Source organism: Falco punctatus (genome assembly GCF_963210335.1).
Source record: "Falco punctatus genome assembly, chromosome: 1".
Taxonomy (NCBI): domain Eukaryota; kingdom Metazoa; phylum Chordata; class Aves; order Falconiformes; family Falconidae; genus Falco; species Falco punctatus.
Window position 1 is genome coordinate 114,927,449 of NC_137580.1, and position 17,600 is coordinate 114,945,048.

The 17,600-nt window shown below is 38.7% G+C and overlaps 1 protein-coding gene across 1 annotated transcript in view; it reads left to right on the forward strand.

The window, feature by feature from the left end:
* Positions 1–16,094, forward strand: part of FOXK2 (forkhead box K2) — a 49,777-nt gene extending 33,683 nt beyond the window's left edge. The window contains exons 2-9 of the mRNA XM_080395574.1: positions 537–731; positions 3,485–3,632; positions 4,087–4,233; positions 7,174–7,367; positions 8,188–8,363; positions 9,341–9,637; positions 9,882–10,091; positions 13,199–16,094. Coding sequence (XP_080251700.1) covers positions 537–731; positions 3,485–3,632; positions 4,087–4,233; positions 7,174–7,367; positions 8,188–8,363; positions 9,341–9,637; positions 9,882–10,091; positions 13,199–13,395 — 1,564 coding nt within the window. The 3' untranslated portion in view covers positions 13,396–16,094. The remainder of the gene's footprint in view (positions 1–536; positions 732–3,484; positions 3,633–4,086; positions 4,234–7,173; positions 7,368–8,187; positions 8,364–9,340; positions 9,638–9,881; positions 10,092–13,198) is intronic.
* The last annotated feature ends 1,506 nt before the right edge of the window (positions 16,095–17,600 follow it).

Here is a 17,600-nt window from a genome sequence, read left to right on the forward strand (position 1 = left end):
TATATTCTGTAAGTGATCGGAATTAGGATTGATACGTGTTTAATTCAATAAGCATTTTAAGAGAAAAGAAACCAAATCTGTTAGACCAGTCTGTGAAACTGGGTAGACCTCAAAGTGGCCAATATTTATGCTCCCGATTAATTTTAATGTCATGGACCTGCTTGTTCAATTGCCAATGCTGTTCTTTGGCATCATAATATAATAGCCTTTTGTCTTCAAAATAATACTTCTTTTAGGGACAGTTACAGGATCAGGATGAACCTCAAGAAATATAGAGACAACTCATCAACTGCCCTTGTTGCAAAGAATTGAGCTTGCCTCAGTTTCTTTCCAAATTGTAAAATTGCTTACCTGGGGACCTTTTTCTGGTCACGTTGATCTTTTTGTATGATCTGTAAAATGAAGATGGTTACGGGTGATTACGTAAGATACCATACCTTTTTATTTTTAAATAAGGTTGGGTGATGTGCGAATTATGCAGAAAATACTACATTCTGTAAACAAGTGGCTCATCTATTTGCTTTTTTGTTTTTCAGCTGTACTTTCAGGTTTCCCAGCACAAACATCAAGATAACATTCACAGCTCTGTCCAATGAAAAGAGAGAAAAACAGGAGGCCCCGGAGTCCCCAGTGAAGCCTGTGCAACCCCAGATCTCTCCTTTAACAATAAACATTCCAGACAACATGGCTCACCTGATCAGCCCTCTCCCCTCTCCCACAGGAACCATCAGGTATTTAAACCCTGCAGATTGCATATAGGGCAACGTATGGTTACAGACTTGAAACAGCTTTTTAATTCCTTTTAAGTATTTTGCTTTTGTGGTAAAAGCTTAGTTGAAGCTCAGCATTACCTGCCTTGGAGAAAACCACCATTCTGCTAAGACAGTTGCATCAACAGGCTTTAATACTAAAATGTAATACGTTAAATGTGTAAGTTTGCTCAGGAGCCTGGCATTCTTAGAACAGCAAAGGAGCATATCTTCTTGCATTCCAGGTGATATAGATTACTTTTTACTCTTGCATGCTTACGGCAACACTTTAAATGAGATAAATTCAAATTATGCCATGTTAAACATTCTGATTAGTTGCTATCCTCTTGAAGTCTATCATCAGAAAAAAATGTTCTTTGATTATCATTAGTGTGGAAAATGGACTGATCTCTTACTCCAGAAGATTTGTTATTGATTAGTCATTGCTGGAGGTAAACAGACACTGTACTTAAAATACAGTGTAAGACGTAGAGTTTAGTATAGGGAAGTCTTCTGCACAGGAGATTAATCTGGGTTTTTTACTTGCTGTGCTGCTTAATTTGGTAATCGTAGCCATTGTCCAACTTGCTATTAGGGACCAAACTCAATTAAGCATGAGTGACCTGTCCTCACAAACTGGTAAAATGAGTTTCGATGCAATTTTTTAAATTCATAGGAAGTTCATGAGCAAAAATTTCATTTAAAGGCACTGAAAGTTGTGTTTCAAAGTCACATACATGCTTTTGAAAGTTGTTTTTTTTTTCTTCCCTGCTCACTTACTGTGTCTTCACTTGAGTGAAGGACTGTTAATGCTTGGTGTTTTAAAATATAGATCTTGTTAATGAAATTTGAATGTAAGGATAATTGACTTCTTTCATGCTTGCCAAGATCTTGATCTCAATATTGTAATGTCTAATGAGATCTATGTAAGTGGTAGAAGTAAGGAGAAAAGACATCTAAACTTGACTGTATAACAGGTTTGCTTTCTTATTAAAATTCAGAGAAAACATATCTTACTCAAGAAATGACAGAGCAGCTCACAAATATTTCAGATAATATCATATATATTGCTGCAGTCTTTACTATGAATTTTCTGATTTTCTTCCAGGCTTTCATGCACCTGTTGAGTGTAGTTTATTACAAAAAAACCCAAAACAAAACAACAAAAAACATCAGTTTTGAGTCTATTTTGAGAGCAAAGCTTGACAGTTTCTCTTCAAATCATCCTGTTTTTTAGAAGACTTGTAAACTTGCTTTGATTATACCATATGTGTCGCTTTGTCAATATATGCTAAAGTGAGCACAGTAGAGGGATGTTGTCAGTTGATATGTGAAAACATAGAACAGCAGTGACCTATATTTAAAAAAATAAATTAGTTACATGTTTTGGCTCTAATCAAGGAGTCTTCCATACAACACTTAAAAAATCCAGTCTTCCTTGTATAGTATGTCACTAGTAGCAAATTGTTGGTGAATTTCTAGTGATGTGAAACTTGAAGAATATTTTTTTTAATATGTATTGCCCAACCTACAGTGCCTTCTTTTTTTTCTGTACATAAAAAGGGAGGTAGCAAAAAACTTGAGAGGCCAGACAGAAAAATAAAACTTAACAGAGGTAAATTTGCTAAGGCTTTATTGTATAAATCTGAATAACGTTCTCTATCTTTATTTGTTACTTGATATTTTGAACCATAGATTCAAGTTAGGTTAAAGATTGTCTTTGGAGATAAGGCTGGTTCTGGGGGCACAGCAGGCTTCCTCGTCCTAATTTTTAGTTAACTGCTTTGGAATTTCTGAGGATTGTGTTGGAATCAGTTGCGTCATGGATTGCTGAGAAGTATGCATCCTTGTAGAGAACTGCCAAAATATTTTTTTGGGGGAAGGGGACAGACATCACCTACTGACTGGCTTTGTGCAGCTGTGGTTCCTGGGGACTGTGCAAGGCAGAGGGACAACCATTAGAAAGAAGTTAACGGTGGAATTATATACAATTTTATCTTTGTTTTTCTGAGATGGAAAGCAAAATGGGAGGTATCAAGAGGCACTTCTTTTGTTTGTTTGGTGCTGTCTTTTGCTTTTTAACAGTGTATCTGCTCTGTTGGCCTGACACTGCTTTAAATTATATGAGTCAGTGCTGATGCATCCCATTTGTATGTGTTTATGATTTTTATACATACATATGTGTGCATATGTATGTGCACACACCTGTAAACGCGTAAAATAATGTTGGGTTAGACTTAAATTAGAATCAAAACTTTTTTCCCCCTCACTGCTCACTGTATTTTCCTCAAATGTGCAGTAATACTGCACAGGAGAGATGATCTTTTTTGAGCAGACTGAATACAAGCATATGGCAGAGATTTCATGCAAGATGTGTTTCTTGTTTCAAATGAGTGTCTTAAAATTTGTGGTTGCTTATGTAGTTAAAATGGACTTTTCTGTTGGCAAATCTTACACAAATACAATACAACCTAATAAATCGGTTAATTCCTTTTCCTTTGAGGAGGAAAGCCTGAGCTTCATCTGACAGGTTTCTTCCTGCAGTGATTTTAATTCCCATGGATGAGTTAGAAAGGCTTGGAAGATGGGGTTTATAATGGAATACTGACAGACCCTTAACTGTACTCTAGAAGCTCTGGTAGTGGGCTTTTCTGCAATAAGAGCTTTTTGATTATACGTAATGTGGTGATATACTGTATAACAAAATAGTAGGATCTTCTTTTTATGCTCTACAGTGCTGCAAATTCCTGCCCATCTAGCCCCCGTGGTGCAGGCTCTTCAGGGTACAAAATGAGTCGTGTAATACCATCTGACCTACATTTAATGGCTGACAATTCACAGTCAGAAAATGACAAGGAAGCATCGGGTGGAGATAGCCCAAAGGTAAACATTGTTTGAAATCAATCCCATACATCTGAAGTGAAGGCTTCGGAAATTTTGTTGGCTAAAGCGTATGCACTAAGTAGTATTTAACGTTACAGACTTTAAAAACAATCTGTAGGTTTTTGTGATTAGATGTGAGATTTATTTATTTCTCTTCTCTTTGGGGGTGTGTGTGTATATATTTTCAGTTATATATCTGTTTATAGGCTGTTGAAATTTGTTTACTGTTGTATGTTTTTCTGTTTTTTTAATGTTATCTTAAAATCTGCTAATCGTAAGAGCAGAATTGTCTTACTTTCTTTTCTGCCTCAAGATTTTGGTTATCCAAAAGTGCCTTAAATCAAGTTCATTCTGTTCTGTAACTTTTCATTAGGAAGGGCTGTGTGTATCTTTAAAGTTTGTTGATGCATGCTTCTCTTTTTTTTTTTTATTATTTTTTTTTCCCCTTGTACAGGACGACTCTAAGCCACCTTACTCCTATGCACAGTTAATAGTACAAGCAATTACAATGGCACCTGATAAGCAGCTTACACTAAATGGAATTTATACGCACATAACTAAAAATTACCCGTACTACAGGACAGCAGACAAGGGCTGGCAGGTAAATTTGATTTCTGGAATACTTTCTTTAGTTGTGAGTAATACTGGCAGCTGTAAATGGTCATAAGAAATCAATTGGTGAGCCTAACAGCCCTTCATACATAGAATTTGTCAAATGAGTGTGTTGTCTTTATCTGACAAGTTGTCCGACAGAGTAGACCATTTATATTATTCTGTATTGGAAACATTGCTTTATTTGTGGAATGGTATTCTCTAAACTTCTAGGAGGGATACAAACAGACGCTTGGGGAAGAAAAATACAGTTGACACTGTGGATTTAAAAATACATATGCTATCTAGGAATGTGGTTGTGTTCTGTAATTTATAATTGTGTAAACATCCATATTGTTATCTTGAGATAAAATAGCATATTAAACGTTACAAGTTCAGTTTTATTTGAGAACAGTGATCTTGACCATGCAATACAGTGAAGGAACAAGTGTGTTTTCTGTTATCTTGCACTATTACGTGCCCCTTTTTTTATTTGTGCAGCATAGTCTATTTGTGAACTTAATCAAATCTGTATGGAGTTAGACCAAACCCTTCAATCCTGTAGAATTAATGCCTTCTTTTCATTTTTAAAGAGACCAACCTCAGCATTTTCCAGGATGACTAACTGAGTATGAATCAGTCTGGCATAGCCTTTCCAGATAGGCGTAAAGGTTCAGTGCCTTTGCTGCTGTTTTTAGTTTCAGCAAAGGACAGAAGAGCACAATTAGCAGGACCGGCCAGTTTGCCCGTATAACATTCAGACTGCACTGTCGATCATGGAGTATCAATTTCACTGTGTTGCTGCTTAGTACAGTCATGATCTGCAACAGAGGCATGCTCTGAAGTTATTTTCAGGGAAGTAAAATTTGGGGAGACTGGGGGAGGGGAAAAGTGAAGAAGTGATTAACTCCACTTGCTGTACAAGTAGAAGACTAAAGAATACATGCCTTCTCAGTAAAGGAATAGATTTAAAAATATTAATCAGATACTTATTTGTCGTAGGGCTTGTATGAAAGTTTAATCACTCTTAGAGGAATTCCAGGGTTAGTGGGGAATATAACTGTTCCTAGCTTTTTGCTAATGGTTTGGCTAGTAAAGGACTTAGCTGTTGTTGTGGCTAGGAATCTTTTGTTTCCCTTTCACACATAAGCAATGCAGAATCCTGGCTGCAGTTGTACTAACAGATCTGTTTCAGCAACAAGATTCTGTTTATAAAATGTTGGTGTGCTTATTGCTTCCTGTTTTGGAATACCTTGAATATCTGTGTGTGTAATGCTTATTTATGTAAGTGTTGTGGAACCAAACCTGCATACATTGTAATGCATGGTTAAAGAATTCTGCTTTAGAACAGTGTATTTATTTAGATGTATGGTACTTCCTATAAACCAAAGTGATAGACACAGTAGACATAGTATGTTCTGCAATAAATAATTAGCACCTATTTGTAAAAACAATTGGAAAAGCTGAAAATCAGATGCTGTTCAGCCAGTAGTCCCAGCTTGCACTGCTGTAACACCAGCAGGGCTACCTCCTGTATGAATAGCTCTGATAGCTTTGATCCATCAGGTGTTAGATTACAGTTAGGCTGACTTATGTGATAGATATTTTGAATAATGTTTGAGGCTATATATGCACATACTATTCAAAACGTAGAGTACATACATCTGTGTAGTATCCAAATCCTTCACCTTAATAAATAGTATTGAGGTATTGTATAGCCTTGATTTATTATAAAAGTCTCATTTTGCTGAGCACTTGAAGACTCCTCTTTGTGAACTTACTTTAGCAGGTACTTTTGGATCTACTCTTTTATTCTAGCGTATGGAGAAATAAATACAATTTATAAACATGTTCTTGGCACTTCCTAGTTCTGTTTCAATTTTTGGCAGGGAAAACCATTTTTTGTTTCATCAGCTTGCATTTAAGAAACTATACATGGTTATCATTGCTTTAAGTTTTCCAAACTTGCCATCGGGGTCATGAACTCAGACATTTCAGCAAGATTGGCATTTGATTTTGAAGATTTTGAAGATTTTTTTGTTAACATAAAGCTTTTTCTCAATTCCCCCTCTCTTCCCCCCTCAGGTATTTCAGTATGTATGCTTATTGTTATTTTCATCTTCTTCAGTGATACTACTTAGAGAGATTTTGAGTTTATCTATCTTAAGAAGAACAAAAAATTAAATCATGTGTGCAAAGCCAAGCATAGATATACTCACTTCATGGTGTTAGCTGTTTTCCACATCTCTGTGATTGAAGAGGTGCATGTGTTACGGCAAAATGAGGATAAAGTGCAAAGTAGAGTGCAGTAATGAAGATCTTGCTGAAGAGCTGTTTCAGGACCTACTGCCATTTGTTGTTTTTCTAGACACACTAAATCCTTGGCTCCTTTGTTGAGACAGACTGGACTGTGGGTGAACTCCCAACAATCTAGCTGCATTTGGAACTTGTGTAATTTAACCTTTTCTTTCTGTATTGTGGAACAGTAGTAGGTTTATCATGTAAGATCAGAATCAGTATATGCTGTATTTTACTGGCCCTCCTCTTAGAATGAACTGGCAGTTTCTTTGATACCTGGGGGAAGGGTGGTGTATGAAGACTGGTTGTTTGTGGTTTTTTTTTTTTTTTTTATAAAAACACTGCATTATGCATAAGTATTTGTAGTGTTCTTACAATTTGTTGCAATCACCATGTTTGTCGTTAGAGAATTGAATGGGATTCCTGTTACCGCCACATTAGCATACTATCTTTTTAATTGTTGGGGAAGATTTTAAAAATGCAAGAGTCCTTTCAGGTTTATGGCACTGCCTTTGCAGTGCTCTGAGTTCTGTTGAATTAAGGAATTAAAAGAGCTGAACCCCGAGTCTCCTATAGTACGAACTGCTGCAGTAGGCCACGTTCTGACTTGGAAAAGTTATATGAATTCTACATATTTTTTTATGTTCCATAGAATTCAATACGTCACAATCTCTCTCTGAATCGTTATTTCATCAAAGTACCACGTTCCCAGGAAGAACCAGGCAAAGGCTCATTCTGGAGGATAGACCCTGCTTCTGAAAGCAAATTAATAGAGCAGGCTTTTAGGAAAAGGCGGCCTAGGGGAGTACCTTGCTTTAGAACCCCTCTGGGACCACTCTCTTCTAGGTAAGGAAAAACAGATGAACAAAAAGACTATGGCTGTTGTTTAATCTTCAGGCTGATACAGACTTGATAGCTTTGGATACAGTCACGAGTTTAGTAATTTAATTTCATCCAGACACAGTATTTGAATTCTGTATGATTTACTAGGAAGCTGCCCCATACACTAGGCTTGTTTTTATTGCTTGTTTGTAGTGTTAAAGAACTGATTCGGTTTGCATAACTATCGGATTGTTAATGTAAGCAAGCCTTGCTGTACCTTTGGGATTTTTTTACAGAATAATAAGTTTAATTTCTAACTGCCATCTACTGCGTTTTAAAAACTGTTTGCAAAGAAAATTATGAAATACCAGCTACCGTTTTATTGAACTGAGAGATGACATGTATTTAGTTCGATAATGTTCAAGCAGAATTCATGATGGGGAAATAAATGGGTTTAAATTACTCCCTCTGTAAAGTTACGGCCTTTCTGCTGGTGCAGATCTTTTATTACTTGCCCTGTAGACTTGAGATTTGCTCATCATCCTTCTCCACCAGAAGAAACGTTCATGTTTCACAAGACTGTTTAGAGAGTCTCCCTAAGAAGGCACCCAGCCACTTCCTCTCCATTAACTATACCTGAAGTTTGCTTTTAAATTCTGTCCCTGTTTAACAGAAGCTTTATTAAAGATCATCAGAACTGCTGTGGGTTGTAACTGTGCTTGACAGAAGGCAGAGGTGCCCTCCTGTGGGCACCGTGTGTTACGGTCTCTTTAGAGGAAGGTCACTGTCTTGCACAGTTCAGAAGTTAAAACACATCAGCTGCTGCTTTCATTTTTAAATACAGAAGTGCCCCAGCTTCTCCTAATCACTCTGGAGTGTTGTCTGCGCACTCCAGTGGAGTCCAGACCCCCGAGAGTCTGTCCAGGGAAGGATCTCCAGTCCCAATGGAACCTGAGCCTAGTGCTATCCAGCCAAAACTAGCGGTAATACAAGAAGCGCGATTTGCACAGAGTGCCCCAGGTGAGGAATCCTGAAATAAGCGTTTGGGGGTTGGAGGCGGGAAAGGGCTAATATATAAATATTACAAAGGCTGCACGTGTACCCAGAAGTATTTAACCTCCTAATGTTTAGAGCAAGTGCTGTTCCAGCACCCTTGATCACTTTGTTACTAAGCAGAGATTGTGCTTCTGTCCTGTATAGGACCGTACTGTCTTGTAACAGGTGTCATTTCCTTTCAAAATGTATTCTTTCTGGTTCAGAAAAAACACCCAAAACCTTTAGGTTACATGGGTTACAGAAATTAGCGAATGTCTTGTACGCATCTGTGGGACGTCATCCTTTCAAAGGTAGGGATAAAAAGCATTGAAAGGATAAAAAGAGAAAGAATAAATTTTGAGTGGTAAGAAATTGCCTATTTAAAAAACCAAACACCACCAAACCCCCATAAAGCATGATGGGATAAGGATGGGTTTGTTTAATTACCTTAGTTTGTATACTTTTGCCATCCATTTTCCTGGTGATACTCTGGTACTCCCGAAGTGCCAGTGGCCATTATGTGGCGAAGGCAAACACAGCCCCAAGCAGAGGCAGCAGGCTTTTCCCCAGCCTAGAAAGCTGAGTTTTGCCAGGACAGACACACTGCACACGACACCCGAGTTACACACAGGTTACTGTCTAAGCGAAAGAGTGTTACTAAATGAGTATTAAACACAGCTTTGGCAGTATAGCTGCATTTGGGGAGGGGGGGGGGGGGGGCGGCGCTTTTGCCCAGGTGGTGTACAGGTCTTATGGAGCTAATGCAGCAGTTACCTGGAATGTGTGGCTTGGAACAGCCATGTGTCATAGTCTTCATTGTCTGGTTTTATCTTTTGGATCATTCAGGCATTAGTGAAGGAGGTTGTTAATCCTCTGAGGCTTTAGTTTAACTTTAAAAGAATGACTGGCTTAAAAGAAATAATTAAAATTGGCAGCCTAATTTTTATCTCTTTTTTTGGTAGGATCACCTCTATCTAGCCAACCAGTTTTAATTACTGTACAACGGCAGCTACCACAAACTATTAAACCCGTCACCTACACTGTTGCAACTCCTGTGACAACATCGACATCCCAGCAGCCTGTAGTTCAGACAGTTCACGTTGTCCACCAGATACCAGCTGTGTCTGTCACAAATGTGACTGGATTAGCACCAGCAAACACTTACACTGTAGCTGGACAGGCAGTAGTCACGCAAGCCGCGATGGTAACCCAGCCCAAGGTAGAACCTCAAGAGAATGGAGACCACAAGGAAGTAAAAGGTGAGAACCTGTGGGATTAGTTGTTTTGCTAGCTCTTTGTACAGAAGAATTATTATTTGAAACTTCTTTCCAATGAATGCTTGAAATGTTTGGCTAAAACTGAAGATTTTGCACTGTAATTTCTCAGAGATGTTGGAGCTAGTAATGAAATGGTGTGCTTTTTCAGTGTGGGTTGATTGCGTAAAAACAAATGGTTCTTCAGCGTTTTCTTGTTTGTAACAATGTTTTATCTTCTGTTTTTCAGTTAAAGTGGAGCCTATACCTGCTATTAGTCATGCTACAATAGGAGCTGCTAGTCGTATCATTCAGACATCTCAGACCACACCCTTACAGACAGTTACTATAGTGCAACAGGCACCTCTAGGTCAACACCAGCTACCAATAAAAACTGTAACACAGAACGGAACGCACATAGTACCCATCACCACTGCGATACAAGGGCAGGGCAATGCTGGTAGGTATTGTGTCAGGAGGTTCTGTTGCTTTGTAACTGTTAAAACATTAATGTGACCAGTGCTGCATTTTTGTATTCTGTTCTCCTGTCTTTTGTATTTATACTGAAAATGTAAGTTCCACCAAAAAAAAATAATATTAGATTATAGCCTTGTAAGGGATTGTTCCTTCCCGGTTGGTAAGAACCAGTGTTTCTCTTCATTGATGATTACCTGAACAGCTATTTATTCTCTTTGTGGTCATTATAGGGATGTACTTAGTGGTGACAGCCCATTCTCCCTCCTCATTAAACCCAGGATATAAACAAGTTTAAAAAGAAGTTCCTGTAAAACCAGTGCCATTAAAATGGTAACTGCTCCCCAGATGATTTGTCAAGAACCAACCAAGAGGAAAACAAGACAGAACTTGCTTGTGGGTTGGCTTTTTGAACTGTTACTTTTCTGTTTTTATTGAACCTGTACTAAAAATGACAAAATTTCTGTAAGATTTTGAGAGTCATCTTGTCTGAATACCATCTTGCCCCACCCAGGCTCAGCAGTCTGAGTGGGTAGCAGTACTTCTTTGTAATTTTTATATTTTCACGCTTGTTCACAGAATGTTCTGTTTTGGTTTGCTTTGCAGGTGTGCATACAGCATGTTCCAACAGTTTCACTTTGAGATGTTAGCTTTTTTTGTCATAAAATATGTTTACATAAATAGGTTTAGGCTATCTTATATCAATTTATTACCTGTATTTCCACTCTGAAGTCTTTCTAATGGAGTAAATTATCTGCTATTTCCTTTTTACTCTTCTTCCGTCACTGACATTTATAGGTCAGTGTTCTGTCTGCTTCCACTTCATTTCCAGCTTAAGTAAAGCAAGAGCAATCACTGTCAGACTTTGTATGCATTTCTTTTGTCAGAAGGGATGTATGAATTCAGCGGAGAGTCATATGAAATAGACTGAAAAGTTATTTTTAAGTAAGGCATAATTCTTTTTCTCTTTTTTCTGGACTCTGAAAACTCAGCTGATCCGAACATGTTTTCCTTGGCAGGGAAGCCCGATGGCCGCTAGGAGTGTTTAAGAAACGTGGCTGAACACAGGAGTAGAACTGTGATGCTTCTCACTGTTTCGCTGGGGGTGATAGGGCTGTGCTTGCAGTGATGGGTGTTTTCACTCTGAGATTCCAGGGCTGAAACACCTCCTGAGATGTTCAAAGTGTGAACAGCAAGTGAGGTGTATTCCATGTCCTGCTCTCTCTGTTGCAGTAACTCCTAAACCAGCAAGAAACCAGGTAGTTCTCAGGCAAAGCACCTCAAGGGGGAAGCAGGCCTACAGAAATAATTTGTTTGTATGTGTCTGCAGATGTCTGTGTTCACGTGCATACATCTGTATTTACGCACACATTTGTATGTGTGTTTGTCTTTGGAGAAGGAAGATTTGTGCAGTCTGGAAGCTAAGAAATCCAGAGCAGCTACTGTTCTTCTGACATTTTCTATTTGTAGTAAGATAAGAAGGTGCTTTCAGATCTTACTCTTAGCAAGACAGTTTGGTAGTGCTTTTTACTACCCGTCAGTCTAACTGAAAGCTGTGAAGTCCAAAATAAATTCAGGTCTCTTATTGCAGCATAAAATTATGTAACTAGATACTTTTTATTTTGACTTTCAGCGTAGGTTTCAAACATTGTTCTTCTGTGTATTTCATGCTTCCACGTATCAGCTGTGGCTGCAGCCAGCAATTCTCTTTCTACTAGAGAGACCCTGGAGTGAGTAATGCAGTGATAGTCGTAATGCAAGCTTGAAGATGAGGGATAAACTTCATAGTTTTATTTAAGCAACAATAAATTTGCAGTAAAGCATTTTATTCAGAAGTAACTATGGCATCTGTTCAGAAATAGCGCAAGGAATAGCTTTTCTAATAGAAGCTGAATACTGTTAAGATAAAAGAACAAATTATTTTACAGTTGCAGTGAAGCTTTTTGCATCAGGTAAATATTTTCGGAAGTGTTTGTCCTACCAATAAATACGAAGTACAGCACAGTTTAGTTAACGTGCAGAGGTGATATTCCAGGTATTCTTTAGGATAGCTTACTAAGAACAAATATAACAACTTTAGCAAATTAGAATTCCTTATGGATTTCATGTTTCAGCTCCACTGGCAGGCAGTGCTGTACTAAGGTCAGCAAAGCAGTGGTGCTGAAAAGGGGAGCTTGTGTGTAAAAAGAGCAGGTGGTTTGATAACATTTAGATGAATTTTCATGAAGTGCAAAGAACAAGTAAATCTATAGCATTTTACATTATTTGTAAAGGCATTTGACTAGTCAGTTTAATAAAGTCGGGGTCAGTATGAGAAACAGACTGCTAACAAATAGAAGGAACCTTCTGGTATCTCAGAAGGTTTAAGGACTATACTTGCACGTTAATGATGCCTTGTACTATCTTCATGGAATGAGAAGGATTGAAATCTTTTATAGGATGCTTGAACTATATACATTTCTGATTGATCTAATTCAGTTGTGTACTTGACTCTTAATCAAATGCGTCGTTTCTTAATATTACTACTTGTTAAAGCGCTGCCTTTTCCTTACACTGTGGGTGAATGCCTCGCTATCTGTTGAAGAGGATTTGCTGTTGAGTAGTGTGCATCTCATGGCTGCGTGAATTGCAGTAGCTTTTCTTAAATACGGCTGCAGATGAACACGACAACACGACCTGGTGGTGGTCTCCTTCCAGGCCGAGTAACGCACTCAGCAGCGATCCACAATCGTGGCCAGAACCTACTCAAAGGGGATTTTGAATTCACTTCCTAGTCTGTAAGAAATTACTGTCTAGATTGGCTTTCAGTCATTTAATCCTTTTCTGTCTTCAGCTCCACATTGACAAAATGGAGATAATTCCCCATTCTCCCACCTTTGGCCACATCTGCATGAATGTTGAGTGATGTGAGAGAATGTCCTTCAGGTTTGTACAAAGATCAAACAGTTGGACCTGAATCCCAGCTGGGACTGCTAATACCCCACATTGCGCTAATAGAGAAATTCACCATTTTAATGAAAATGCAAGTTTGCTTTCAGTATCATCGGTTTTGCCGAGGATTAGTGTGCTGAAGTTCGTGTTCTCTCTTTACAGCTGCTGCGAGTCCTTTGCATATGTTAGCAACCCATGCGTCCGCATCAGCATCTCTTCCAACAAAGCGCCAGAACGGAGACCAGTCGGAACAGCAGGAACTCAAACGTATCAAAACAGAAGATGGAGAGAGCATAGTCATAGCTGTTAACGTGGACACCCCATCTGTGGCAGTGAGTGATAAAGGCAGCCAGAACTAGAAACTTAGGGGAGTGTTTTGTTTTTTTTTTTTTAAAAAAAAAAACAACAAACTCCATGGTGCCAAAAGGAGACACTTAAATATAACATCTAAAATGTTGGAACATGTTCTCACGCAGTGGGGAAAGGGGCCCTGTGATCAGACTTCAACTTTCAGCACTGAAAAAAAACCCAACACAGGTGGCCTTAAAACTTGGTAATTTAAAGTCAAACTGCAAAACATCTTGTTCCAGAGGCTGTGACCCCCGCTCCTCCCTGCCCCCTACCAAACTGTGTACACTGAGAAATACAGTGTTGGGGAGGGCTGCAGCTTTAAAAAAATCTTTATCAGATTATTTTAAGGACTGAGTATCTCAGTGTAACGGCAGCATGATAAGCGCTTAGTGTGAACTGGTTTCAAACGATTGTATATTCCTTAAAGGGAACAGAGGCAAGGAGCCATTTCCTACATCTTGGCAGCTAGCCTTTCATAACGACCTACCCAATGCAGTTGTTGGTAGATATGCAGTATTTTGTTGTTCACATGTGGAATTAGAAATTTTTGAGGTGTATTTTCATTTCTTTGCAAAATAATGGGGTCTTTGACATTTCAAATCACTCCATTTCTACTCCGGAAACTTTGGAATCACACAATACTTTTCATGTGAAATTTTGTTTGGTAAAAAACTGAATGTAGGGTTTTTTTAACCAATGGAATGATTTACTTTTGTCTGTCCTGTTAAAGTTCAGATAAAGCTACTTTATTACATCTGCAAATTTTCATATTTTAGCAGTTGCCTGATAAATTTAATCAAATTTTATTACCATGTGTAGTGATCAAATGCTTCTTTGGGCTTGCATGTAACTGATTAGAAATTACAATGTAAATGAGCCGTTAACTGACGTAAAGAACTGCTATGAATTTGACCAGAGCTGCACTTACCTGTTTCTCTTTCTGCTACCTTTTGCTGTTTGTTATTTTGTGTTGACTTTGACTGTCCCTGGCATATTTTTCCAGTCTAAAGTAAAACAAGAGTCTCGCTTAATATTGTGTATGTTTAAGATAACAGACTGTTCTTCATTTAGAAAGATGAAATTCTTTATCACAAGTCCTTTTAAAAAGAGTAAAATTATCTTGTCAGAGGTATATTCAATATTTTTAAGCTTAAGCACCCATCAGTAGAAATTAATCTGACCAGTTTCTCCATAACACTTTTGATGTCATACACTGACCTTTTGGGGTCTCCATTAAGAGTAGCTGTTGTGGTTTTCTAACAGTGGCTACCGTATTATTATAATAATTTTTTTTTAAGTGTGTGTTCTGCAGTTGAACATTTTAAAATGTATCGGTAATTTCTCACTTTAATTGTGGTAATAGATTCCACTTTACATTTCAAAATTAAATTTAAACGTAAGGCTGCTGTTCAGTCTTTAATTCACATAATGTCTTACTTCCTCATGCAGTAAGGTGAGTGAAAGCTAGATAGTTGGCTTAATTTGAATCTGATTTTTGTCATTTTCTGTAATAATGATGCATTATTTATATTTCCTTTCCCACTATGAAAGGAAAACTGTATTTTCATGATGGACTGAACAGTTTGGAGTGGTTTATTTAGGCAGCTTTTGGGAACTATTTACCTAAAGACCAAATATGAGAAATCTGTACAAGTTTTGTGTTCATCCACAAAATGGAACTGTTACAATGTCTCTGCAGATAATACATATTAAAAAACTATGAAAAAAAAACTCTACACAAGCTGAATTTATAACAGGCATTTAAAAAAAAGCATAACCTGAAAAGAAACCTTTCTGTAAAATTGCAACATTTTCTTTAGAGGTTTTAAAAATAAAAAAAGTAAAGTTTTAACATACTTTTTTTAAGAAAAAAATCCAGTACTAGTAATTTAATTTGGTGTTGAATGAATTTACTAGAATGTGGTTTATTTTCAGAAGTGAGAATCTGTTCACAACTAGGGCTAGGTGAATAATAGTGTATAAGATTTTTTTAAATAAAATTAAATTTTATTCAGCAAATTAACTAAGTTGAAATTACTCAACAAGTGTGTTTGAAATATTTATGTATAATCTGGGGTGATTAATCCAGTTTATGTCAGCAGTGCCACAGGAAGCGGCATCGGCCCAGACAAGCCGAGGTGATCAGCGCTGTCGCTAACGGCAGGCGGCCCGCGGTAGCCTCTGGGCACGGGTGTTCTACGCTTGCTGGTGCCGGTGAGTTGGCACAAGGATGCATCTTCGTTCAGATGGAGAAACCCTTCGAAAAAGCTGTGCGACGTGAGGAAACTGCTTACGTTCTTACACAAAAATCACACGTGCTTATCCATGCTTTGGTGGTGCTGGAGGAGGCTCCTACGGGATCATCTCCAGGGCTTTTGGTTCTGGTCTTTGGTGTCAGGCCTTACGGAGTGGAGTCGTCGGGTTGTTGAAACTGAACTGATCCCTGGTTTGTGTGTTTGTGCCTCCCACGGGTAATAGGTGACGGCGGCCACGTGATGGCAACGGGCAACACTCCGCCTTTGCTTGCACGGTTGTTACAGCAGAGCTTTGTTTTAAAATGGTTTTTATGATTACTTACATCCAAAAGTGGAACTTGATGTTTCAGCAGTCTGTTTGGATCTGTGTTTTGTATCTTGGTTTAATTTCCCCCAAAAGGTAAATGTTGAGTGGTTGGTAGTTATTAACACAGGTTGGCTTGTGACTTCTATATAGTTGTGGTTTTATCTATATGTGTGTGTGAGACAAATACCAGAACACACATTTTTTTCTCTCTCTCTCTCTCATTTACACTAACTCGTGTGCTGCTTTCTACTAACCTGACTGACCCCTTTCTATACACAACTACACAGTTAAGACCTTACTAAGAAACCTACGCTGTGTCTGACACGGGATGAGTTGATGAAGGGAGTGTCTGAAGTGGGTAAGTGCCTGGGTGGCTTTTAACCATCCCGTTCTTGTTTGTATTTGTGAACTGGCAGATGCAAACAAGCTTTGCTCCTGCTTCTACGTGTTTTCTTTCCTAACTATTGATCAAGCCAGACTTTGAGACTTTTGATACAAAAAATAATTCTTAAACCATTCTCCTAGAAGCGGTGTTAGTGTTTGGGGCTGATTTCAGGTATGTGGCCAGGGATTTGCATTAGCTCAGTGATTTGGTTTTAAAAAAACGTTGGCTACAGCTGTATTGAGCTAGCACTGACCGCCATACTAACAGGTTATTACTTTTTAAAAAGAAGCTTAATGAGGTGCACTCTTTCTGGAATAACTTTCATGAACGTTGGTTTGGTCTCTGATCCTCTCCTTACGCATTAGCTACGTTCTTTTTGTTTCTCATCCGAGCTGGGGAGATGCTTTTGTCTAAAGTGCTAGAAAAACCTGCTGGAACGCTGGGTCTGGTTTTCCTGCCAGTGCTTTCAAGCGTTGGGGAGAAATCAGAGGTGGGCAACAGAGCTCTGTAAAGGGCTGGAATATCCAAAGCTGCAAGAGCGTAACCTATTACCAGAAAGAATGGCTTGTTGTGCGGAATTCCACAGGATCCCTTGCTGAGCAGACCAGAGTTGTTGGCTTGATTAAACAAATACAACCTTTGGGGGAGAAAAAAAAAATAATGCAGTAAAATGGGGGCGTTGAAATGGCTTAGTAAGAGCGTGGCCGCGAAACAAGACTGGCTGAGGCGCGTGTTGTGCTATAGCCCGTGCATGTAGGTCAGCAGCGCCTGCCGCAGCCCACATCTGCGAGAACGAGTCCTGCTCTCACTTTTTGTGGCTTCGCTGATGAGTCTTGTATGTTCTGCTTTAATCTGAGCAGCTAAAGGGTCTGAAGTGAAGTACCTGTGTTCCGTGGCTCCTGCTGGCACATGACTTGCCACTGGATTTATTGCGGTGGCTGATGGTTTAGTTTTCCTGTCAGGATTTTGAACTGACACAGGTACTGCAGAAAGAGACAGCAAAATAAGGGGGAGAGAAGGCAGTTAGGTAGATCCAAAAGAAACTAATAATCCATCTACTTAAATAGCTGGTGGAAATACATTGTTTTTCAGGAATAGTCATATTTTAGATTTGCTGTGCAAACTGGGCCTTCTCCTCGTGGCTGCCAGACGAAGTGCTCCCTTGAGCAGGGCTCTCCCCCGCTGCCACGTGTTTCTAGCCGGACAAATGTACTTGAAGGAGTAAATGCTGTTGGACCTCTGGGCTGTAATACTTCTCTTAAGCTA